The sequence below is a fragment of the Calypte anna genome, chromosome 1 (assembly GCF_003957555.1).
Source record: "Calypte anna isolate BGI_N300 chromosome 1, bCalAnn1_v1.p, whole genome shotgun sequence".
NCBI lineage: Eukaryota > Metazoa > Chordata > Aves > Apodiformes > Trochilidae > Calypte > Calypte anna.
In genome coordinates this window covers 35,788,848-35,799,541 of record NC_044244.1, presented here as the reverse complement: position 1 = coordinate 35,799,541, position 10,694 = coordinate 35,788,848, and the positions used below count along the sequence as shown (strand labels likewise).

At 43.4% G+C, this 10,694-nt stretch overlaps 1 protein-coding gene across 1 annotated transcript; it reads right to left on the bottom strand.

Moving 5' to 3' along the window:
• Window positions 1–240: 240 nt before the first annotated feature.
• Window positions 241–10,043, bottom strand: LOC103538127 (elongation of very long chain fatty acids protein 4). The gene is made up of 8 exons (XM_008504446.2): window positions 9,858–10,043; window positions 8,253–8,318; window positions 6,304–6,491; window positions 5,206–5,286; window positions 4,262–4,318; window positions 2,702–2,816; window positions 1,803–1,930; window positions 241–438 (listed from the first exon to the last, which is right to left on the bottom strand). Exons 2-8 carry the CDS (start codon window positions 8,308–8,310, stop codon window positions 268–270), a joined length of 798 nt encoding a protein of 265 aa, XP_008502668.1. The 5' UTR covers window positions 8,311–8,318; window positions 9,858–10,043; the 3' UTR covers window positions 241–267.
• Between the last annotated feature and the right edge of the window lie 651 nt (window positions 10,044–10,694).

The window sequence follows — 10,694 nt, the reverse complement described above, 5'->3', positions numbered from 1 at the left end:
AAGAAGATCTCCTTGTGCTAGTTTCACAAAGGCTGCTGTGCTGTGACTACTTAGGTTGGCTTTGCATTAGCTTAATTAAGTGTGCTCCTCAACACCTTAGTCCCTGAGTTTATACATTCCTTTTTTTTTCCTACCTTGAGATATTTGAAGGCAACCGAGAGTGTACACATGAGCCTCACACACATGTATTTTCTTCATATAGTCAGGTCGGAAGCAGCAGAGAATGTGCAAGTTTATCAGAGTGCTCACTCTCCTCTTTGGTTTTCTTTAAGTTAGCTTCTCCTGCTTGCCCCTAATGTAGGTCCGATAGTAGAAGTGTAGAAAGAGGGCAATGAGGCTGAGAATGTACAGGAAGACTGCAGTGTTGAAGCCATCAGGGAAGGGGCATTCTGTGAAGAGGTTGTAGGAAGAATGAGCAGCAATGGCTACAAACTGGCACTGCAAGAGGGGGGGAAAAAAAGAAGCAGACAGATTAGGAATCCTACATGAGATTTACCCCCACCTGATCATTCAGTCCATCATAAAGAATATCACATCATACTAGTACTGCCCTCAACTCAAAGTACCACTTGCTTGCCTCTCCTGACACCCCTGGAAAACTCATCTTTCAGGCCCATCAGTGTTTTCCCAACATGAAAGGCTACCACATGTCCACCAAATGTTGAGGTTTGCCCACTGCTGCAAGGAACAGGTTTGGATTTCAGCCTCTCCCACCCAGGAGCAGACCACAGCCCTTGGGCTGCATCTCCGCCACAGACCAGTAACTGAGATCTTGGAATATGGAAACTAAAGGTGGAAGATTTCCTCTCTTCCCCAGTGGTAATCAGATTATTGTACCCATAACGATTTTGATTTGTATTTTAGCTTACAAAGAGGAACTGCAGATGCTATTTTTATTAAACACTAATCCTTTTTTTTTTTAATATCTATTTTCCTGAGTCACCTGTCTCAATACTCTGAAGCAATGAGTTTTATTTACTGAAAATATGATAAATAAAACCTGATTTCCTGCGCTATATTTTGCATTAAAAATATCTTTTCATTTAATCCAATTCTTTCTTGCTCTGCTTTTGCCATTCAGGATAAGTAGAGAGTTCCTGTCCAGCCTTCACCTATTTTACATCTACCCGAGCTCATTCTTCTGTTTTCCACTGTGTATTTTTTGTTTGCATAACCTGTCTTGGTGTGGAATTAACTCTCCCACATGCTTAACTGTAATCATTGTATGAAACACTGCATTTATGCTGAACCTTTGAAAAACCACAGGGCTGTCAGGATTTGTCACATCCGCAGAGATGAGGGGAAGAAAATTCAAAGGAATTGTCTGCAAAGAAACTTGCCTCTGTTTGCATGCAGTTAGACATACTCTTCCCTTTTGAAGAAACAAAATGAAGGCTGCACAAACACCTGCCCTACTGAGAATCCTGTTTTCCAGAGCTACCACCCACATGGCTCAAAATCAGCTGTGCTCTCAGACATCTAAAGGGGAAAAGGCTGCCATATACAACAGAAAAGGGAGAAGTCTAGTTTTTAATATTTCTCTCTTCTTCCCATTACAAAGGTGGGGGTTTATTAGTTGATAAGGTCACTAAAAGCCTTTTACTAGTTTTGTGGGAGTACTATTCAGAGTAGTTCACCAATTAGTTTTACTGTTGTAGTGGTTCACGGGGACACTTAAGGACACAGTGATTTCTGTAGGCAGCAAACAGCAAGGCATAAGCCAGGGAGAGGACAGAGATAGTCAGCAGAGACCATCGCACCCCAGATGCAGAAGTGCAGAAATAAAAAATGGAATTAATTACCAGCTGCAGGATGGTTAAGTAGCGCTTCCACCACAGGTAACGGTGCATTTGTGGTCCCAGGCTGGCCAGGGCATAATAACCATACATGAAGATGTGTACAAACGAATTTAGCATCCCAATAAAGAAGGCTGAAGAGTAAAGAAGTCAGGATGAACAAGTAACACAAGCCATTAAAGACTAACTCTGTGGTGAGCTCACAGCTACTGTGCTGCTGCTTTCAAAATACATCATATCAATCCAGACTCTGCCTAAGAAGCAAATCATATTTTGCATTCTCCTTTGAGCATATATCCATCCCATATCTACTTTTTAAATACTGAGAAAGATCTTCAAAGACAGAGGAGAGAACTCTTGGTCTTCTGTGAGAAGCATTTCACAATGTTCTGGTGTAAAGGCTGTGTAGCTATAACACGACTTTCCAAATAAAAAAATCTTCCAGCATCTTGTGTGGGGCCTACCTATAGTGGCTGGAGATACAGCTCTTTTGGTTCACAAAAAGAAGTCATCTGGATAAAGACCAGAATGGGAGTGAGGACCAGGCTGGACACAAAGCAGGAAATGGAGAGCCAGAACCTGGGTTGCTCTACCAGGCACAGCCTGAATGGGGACTGAGAAAGTTCTGGTCTGGGTGAGATCTACATAGACCTTGAAGTAGGGTATTATTGCTTCTGTTTGGACTAGGAATGACTGGCACATTCTCATTCTGGATGAAGCACTAAATATAGTAGTCTAAATAGCCCAAAGAGCTGAGCAGATGGTATCATCCAAAAAAAATACATGTTATTCACACCTTTGGAAATAGGTGAGCTTCCTACCTGCCAGTCAGCCCATCTGCACTGTTTATGCTATCTTCACAGCACAAGAAAAAACTGAATCACAAGGTGTCTGTGGATGCATACCTTGTCCTCCAGGCACATATTTGACCCCTGACCACCAGTTGAACAGCATAGTGCCATGATGGTACACATGCAGAAAAGTCACCTGTTCTTGTTTCTTCCGCAGGATAAAGAAAACCTGAAAGAAGCCAGACAAAGTAAAATCTTAAGTTGATGTGTTTAGACAAAAGATTTTACACTGGAAGTGATAAGAACAGTTAATTACGATTCCCAATCTCCCAAACCCATTTCCTATGCTGTGTATAAAAACTGGTGAAAATTAACACATGCATTAGGTCTTGTATTATCTGGAATAGGGAAGAACTGGAGGGTAGAATTGCTTCCACAGAGACCTAGCTATTCTTTATCTTTGGATTCAGGTCCCAAGGTTGACAGAGGACACATCTGAGTCTGTGACTGAGTTTCCATAAAATTTGCAGTTGTTCTGGTCTGGTCTTTTTCAGGACATAGGTTAGATGTTTACTGGTACCAGAGAATGATCCACAGTAAAAGTGCTGTGTTGAATGCCCAAACCCCTCTGGAATTTGCATTAGTAAAGAGAATGATTTTGGCAGATGAGTACGTGTCAGGTCACTGTATTTCAGTGCACGTCCACACATACTCGAAAAGTGAATCTGCTTTTCAGAGACTCAGGGTGGTCGAAAATCTGCTTTTTTTTGTTGATGAAAACAGGGAGAAAATTGGTCAACACACTGGCAATAGGCCTAGGAGGACTGCATATGCTGATTCACTTTTCAGAAACTGTGTTGTCAACTTAGCCCTCAAAGAGCACTAGACCACGAAGCCTTAGGATACAGCTTACTTCTGCTGAGCAGGTGGAGATACCCTCGTTAGGTCAGTCAGCTATTTATAATGTAGGAGGAGACCCGAAGACATGATATAACATGGTACCATCTTCATGTAAACTTGGAGTTTCATATGGGACACAAACCTTTAACACACAACTTTGGGATAATTTCTGGCAGCAAATTCTGGCAGCAGAAATACCAGGACACATACTTGCACATAGGTATTTCTTTCCTGCCCAACTGATCACTGTTTCTGAGCCAAATAGGCAATGGCAGAACCTGTCTGTCAGCCTTAGTCAACTGCTAGCTAAGACTTTGGGGGACCACCTGGCAATAGCCATGGTTAGAGCTTCTACCTTAGCACTGTGGTTAGGAGGGAATGCCCACCCAGAGGGAGGGTACTGGGGAGTGAAGATGTGTATCCACTGGGATGGAGACAGGCAAACTAGATAGCAGTTCTTTTCTTCTGAAAAGAAGCTTTTGAGGAAGCCTGACAGCACGATATCCAAGGGTAATTCTGGACTGCTGTTGCAAGCTGAACACTGTCAAATGCCAGCATGCTGAAGCTGAGCCCTTTTCCTTAACAGTACCCGCCTTATTAACACAAACAGGCAGAGGAGAATGCCTGAAAACAGCGTTTACTGGAAAGTATCAACCAAATCAATACAGGATCAAGCGAGGACATCAGCTTTTGGCACCCTGCCCCTTTCTGACAAGGGAGCGATTTATTCACAGCACCGCTCCAGCTGCGGAGCCGAGCCGAGCCCCTCCTTACCGTGTCAAGCAGCTCGATGACTTTGGAGAAGAAGAACCACCAACACACTCTTGCCATCTGCTGGGCAGCACAAGGAAACACTGTTAGACCTCAAAACCTCAAAGCAAACTCATTCCTCAGCCTCACTGCCTGAGATTGAAAGCTCAGCACTGCCCACCCGGGACCCACAGCAAAAATAAGGGGCTGTTTCATGGCTGTTGCTTTGTCAGGGTGGGAGCTTAGGAAGAAGTGTTGATCTTGGTGAAGGAAAAACATTTGGGGTAGATTTGGTTGGTCAGACAATTGGTTCACTAAGTTGCTTCCTCTTTGACAAGGCGAGGGTGAGCTGCTCAGAAAGTGTTTCTAGCTCAGTAGCAAGTATCTTAAAAACTGAGAAAATAATATCCATGCTTGCATCTGTTCAAAGCCTGGGTGTATCTGGAAGAAAAGCATAATGGCGCTGAATTCAAACAGAAAAAGCTCAGGCAGCATTTTGGCAAGCTAAAGATGGAGTCAACCTCCCCTTGGTGATGACCAGACAGTTTTAGCTAAATTCCTCTGCTAAAAAAAAAAAAAGTTAAGATCTATGTCTTGCAAAGTCGAGAAGAAAAATACGTGTTTTCTTGTTTATAGTTACTACCCAGAACCCTTATATAGTAACGGAAAGAGTCATAAATTTCAGAGGTAATTTGCAATCTGTGTCAGACATCTATCTTCAGATGGTAGGATCATCCTCTCCAGTGATCAACAAGGGAACTTAGATGGCTATGTTGACTAAGATGATTAATTTATTGAGAACTAAAGCAAACTGCAACTGTTGAAGCAGACAATTAATCAAAATAGATTTACAAGAAACAAACTGGAGTAAAAGCCTTCTTAAGCATGCAGATTGCTATTTATCAGCAAAAAATTTGCATACCCATGGGAGGAACAGGGACTTAGGCAAGCTTTGTATAGTACTGTACCCTTATTGCTAGTTCACTTTGGCTGTAATCCACTGGCTGACACAGGTAGCTGTAGTCATCCAAGACTGAAGTAACCAGAAACTGAAAAAAGAAGAAATAATGATCCATTTTCTGTTCAATTCCATGTTAAAAAAAAGGTGTGCATACTAATGCTGAGGTAACAGGGTCTCAATCTAGTAATTTATACTGCTAAGCAAATTGTAAAAACCTAAACTAAAGTACTTCATATCCTTGTTGAAGTCTGAAAATGTGGTTTGACCATAACTGTAACTTTTTATCTAATCACTGGATTGCTCAAAAAAACTTCAGGAGGATAGTGAATATCAGGCTTCAGAATCTTTCTGAAAGTAAACCGTTTTCCTTTGCAAAGATCTCATACTGTTTTGTTTTGGCTGGTTGCATTTACCTATTAATTGGAAAGCCAAAAGCTCAAAAAAAAGCTCAAAAGCACAGACAAGCAACTTTCATACCTGTCTTCAGATCGAGCAGTATTTGCCCCCCCCCAAAATACACTCTGCTTTGACTAGATGTAACAATTGTGTTGTAAACTGCAAAGGCAAATCTCTTGACTTAAAAATGCTTTTCAAACCTATTCGGCCATACTCCCTTGGCCAAGAGTTTTCAGCGGCCTACCTCGAAAAGGGAAAGGTGTGTAGAAAGGCTTATGCATTGAGAACGTGCAGAAAACAATGTAATCCATACTGTAATGTGCTTGGTACTCTTGGAAAGGACCACATTAAGTCTGGAAAAGCAGTGCTCATTCTCAGTGAGGTGTCCCTCATCATCCAGACATGAGACAAAATGAGGAGGTTCCATGTCCTCTGTATATTCTGTGTCTACTGCAGGGAACTCAGCTTTCAATTTTTTCATTCGTGAACCTTTCAATATTATTTTTATGGATGAGAGGAAGAGCTAATGAGGTATGGTTAGGAAGTAATGCTTTCAACAAGGCAATACTACTCCTCTTGGGGCAAAATGTAGACATGTCCAGGTTGCCGCCAGCTGTCTTCATCAGCTGGTCAGCAGAAGCTGTTGAAATGGCTCTGGCTTTCAATCAGTTCCTGAATGCTTACCTAGGAGCCAATCCTCTCTCCTCACCTCATAGAACATGTAGCTGGATAAGGTCATCATGGCAAGATTGTAGGTGAGCAGCAGCCCTCGAAGCTGCAGCGGTTTCCTCTTCCTCATGTAGGAGGGTCCCAGTGCCACCACGAAGAGGTAGAAGGCAAAGAGAAGTGTGACTGGAAGTGGAGAGTGCACCAAGGGCCACGAGTCTGTCCTTGGATCTGAAAAGCAAAACCAGCAGCCAGAGCTGGCACATCTCATGCACTGTAGGACAGACATATTTAATGACTTCCCTTTGGCATGCTCCCTCCGGTGTGTTCTCTGGCAAAAAGAAAACTGGTGTCCCATGTGCCTATCAGCAGTCATTGTCACACCCTGCAGCTCCATGTGCCAGGCTGCTAAAAGGCTTTAATACAAAGTCCAAGTTGGGTCTTTAGTACCTAGAAGACTGCTCTGGTGCTGAGCACCATCCTTCTGCAGCACAGCAGTGACCAGACCCTTCCTGTCACCAGCTGGACTCCTCACCACAGGCTGCAAGACTGCCCAAAACACACAGGTTAAAGAAGGAGTTCAAGACACAGGCTGGGATGCACAGAACAAACAAAACAGTTCCTGAATCTTCAAGAGTGTGAATCCTTACAGCTAAATAATGACAAGTTTTCAGTCACTAGTTCTATTTCCTTCATGCTCCACAAATCTCAGAACACCAGGAATTCTCCACCCCTTCATTTTTGTATCTGTTTATAGGGCAGACTCCCTTAAAAGCATGACATTTCACTGGAAAAGGACAAATCACTTCTCCCTACTAAAACTGCTCTTCAGTCCTCCAGCAAAGGAAAGCTTAACATTATCTTCCATGCCACCTCCTCCTAATTTTGCCTCATCCCTGACCTACAGAAATACAGGATACATTCTCTTTGCAGAAACATCCCAGTTCCCAATCATGCTTTCCTATTCCCAATGTGGTCATTGCTCTGCTGAACTCCCTCAGCATCTCTCTTTTCTTCCTGACATGCCAGTCCCAAGCTCATACCCCTCTCACCACAGCAGCTCTGGGATCCTTGCAGAAATCCTCCACTGGATTTTAGTCCTTGGCTCTATGGTAAATCCACAAGACTCAAGGCCTTTTTTTTTTTTTTTTTTCTTTTTAAACCCTATCACTGTCCACATGGCTCTGTTAATCCCCATTCATTCTAAACAGCAAAATTCTTTACTATTTCTGTTATTGGCTGTGTCAAGAGCTCTTTGATATTTCACTTCTGGATTTAACACTCCATCAGAAGTCCTGAATCCCAATTAAAACTCCCTTCTGCAATTCAAGTCCTGAAATATTTACAGCCTGAGCACTATGCCTCATGTCCTTCTTTCATAGCCACAATGTGGGCCCACCATTCTACCTTCATGCCAATTTGTGGCTTCTTCTTACACCTGGAGATCCAGCTGAGCCCTGTGGGACCAATGTGACCTGCAGAACCTCTAGCTGTTGAAGACCTGAAGTCTCCTAACTGAAAAATGTCAAATCTCAAAGATGAAGCAGAGATTTCTGTCAATATTTTATTTGGTAATAGGTTCCTAAGGAATCACAAGGAATTTAAACCTCAAATTACAAGCTCTCGGGCCTACTAAATTTCCCATGACACATAAATATCCCTTTTTAAAAGTTAATTTTCTTTAATATTCCAGATGTAACAGGCTATCCTGAGCACATTTTGCTCATCATTCTGTCAGAGCCCACTGTACAGTGAATAGAAAGCTGCTGAGATTTCCCTGCTATGGCCAGGGGAACCCCCCTATCCCTCCAATCCTTACTGTGATGCAGCTGAAGTGTCCCTGAAATATATTTCAAGACTTAGAAGAAATTCATGATCACAAAGAAGGGTAAGTAAAAATCTGTGGGCTTATATGAGGATCAGGTTCCTTCTAGGCTTAAAGATCATGCAATTAACGTGGAAATTCCTATTTAAGAAGGCATTGTCACCAACCTCCATTTTCAATGATCCAGTTGTAGAATTCCTGAGTTTTCTGCCAACTTGAAGCCATCACAAGTTCTGGAAAGAAATTTAAATTAGCATCCTCCACTTTCAGTTACCCCATTTATCCTAGTCTTAACTGAGTCTTGAATAAGGAAGCTCCTTAGACAAAGGCTCAGGGCTACAGCTAATGAAAAGAAAATAGTTTGCTCCATTTTTTGAATTGAGTCATGCTTTAAAGAGGGAGCTATTTAACATCTATTTCCAGATTTTGACATTTTATTTAAGTTTCACCTCTAGAAATACTGTTGGCTGCTGCATATGAAATACCAGAGCCAGGAGCAATGTGTTCCATGTTGGGAAATCAATCACAGGCTATTTTTTCTAAACAGTGTAGGCATGACATCCACACAAGGACCCACACCAGGTGGTATAATTGCAACTTTCTGCCTGCCCTCTTGGAGATGCACAATGCTAGGAGGTAGTTTGGGTTTTGTTCACTATTGCTGCAACTGCGGAGATGTTAACTGTGCTATGTTGGTCGTTTGGTTTTTGAGGCCCTGATTATACATTAGGTTTGTTTTGCTTTATCTTGTATATATTCTACATTATAGTATATTGAATGAGACTACTCATATATTATATGATGCTTCTCCTCTTCCCTTCTTTCCTTGAGCAGGGAGACCTATTCAATGGTACTTGGAAATTCACATTAAAAAAAAAAAAAAAAAAAGTTTACTGCAATTACTTTCAACAGCTTGTGTTATCTGCCCTAGTTCCCTCCCTTAGCAAATACAGAGTAGTTTCCTCCCAGTTTCATCTCCTCCTGGTATTGAGTAAAGCACATTTACTCCTTCAACAGAAGACTGATGAGGTTAAGAGTACTCCTGCCTCCTTTAGACCTGTTTCCTACTCTGCGGTGCCTGCTGGGTACTTGCAGCACAGTACCTTGTGCATTTCATGTCCTAATATAGGTCCATTTATAAGTGGTATAAATGTGTTTTAAGGAGTCCTATGAATATAAACAGTTTCTTAATACCCAGACCACATTGTTTTGGAATGACAAATGCATGCAGTGTGTCTGGCACTGTTTATCAACTGTATTTTTGACTTTGCACATCTCAGTAAAACCTGTTACAATCAACAAGGCTTTGCTGAATCCCATCTGTATGCAGATTTACTCTGGTAAAACCTAACAAGCAACAAAACTTCCTATACCTACTCTTCCCTGTCTGCAGAACTCAGCCTGACATCCAACAGCAGACATAGCCCCGTGTCAGTGACAGAAGCCTCGTTTGCACAGATTTCTCTCCTGCAGTCACCCATTGCAGTCAGACCCCTTTTTGGTGCGTTCCTCTGACACATACCCCGAGACCCTCAGCACAAGCACATCCCCACAGCCATCCTGACACACACACGCCCTTCTAATCCAGGCAGAATCTGCCAGCAGAGAGATTAGTCAGTGATTATCAGCTGGCTCAGAGTCAATCCAGCAGGGATTTCATTCGGTTACATGCCCTCGGACAACATAACCCGCATTCCAGCTCACTTCACTCCGCTTCCTTTGCTTCCCTTAAACCCTCAGCTTGAAACGAAGAGGAGCAAGCACAAACTTACCCCAGCCGGCTCCGTGCCTCCTTTCCTTTGGGGGTGTCCTCAGTATTCACTGCTCCTCTCCCTCCGGGTGCATGTGGCAGGCAGCGAAAGGAGAAGCCTGCAGAGCATTAAGCAGTCGCCGTGCTCAGCTTTTTTTCTCCGCGAGTGAGGTGAGAGCATCGCCTGCCAGGTCTCCACGCAGACGCGGGGGATTTTCACGCCTCTTAAGCGCCTTAAGCGCAGCGCGGGGTCTCCCAGCGGTACCCACCGTAAACCCCCCCCCCGAGCTGCTGCTCACACCGCGCTGTTTGGCTTCGAACTTTGCCGGATCGGAGGTTACATCACATACTCCTCCTCCCCCCCTCCCTCCCTGGCCTCTCCCCACATGATTTATCAGATTAGGGGGCTGGAGAGAGGAAAAAAGCGAACACGGAAGAGGAATGGGATTCTACAGGAGTGAACCACTGACCTTTAGTGTCATGCTTGAGAGCCTGGCCAAATCTTCATGTGGGAAGCTGGCCAGATTTCTTCTGTTGGTTTCCTCAGGACAAGTCACAGCAGCTTTTCAAACAGTAAAAGATGAGGAAGCATGCTTGGACAAGACCCAGGAAAACAGTCTGTTTGGAGGACTCCTTCAGCCCATTACAAAAGGCTGCCAGTGAGCCTGCTGTGAGATCAGAATAAATCCAAACCCACAAATAAGGGAGCGGGGAGAGATGGGAACAGCCACCCCCTCACCCAGGGGAGGCAGAAAAGCTCAGCTGGAGTCACCCCCTCACAACCAGTCTCTGTCCCTCAGAGCGTCATATTTACTGGTTTTGAAGATACATGAGAAGTTTGTGAGGAGCTGGACAGTGA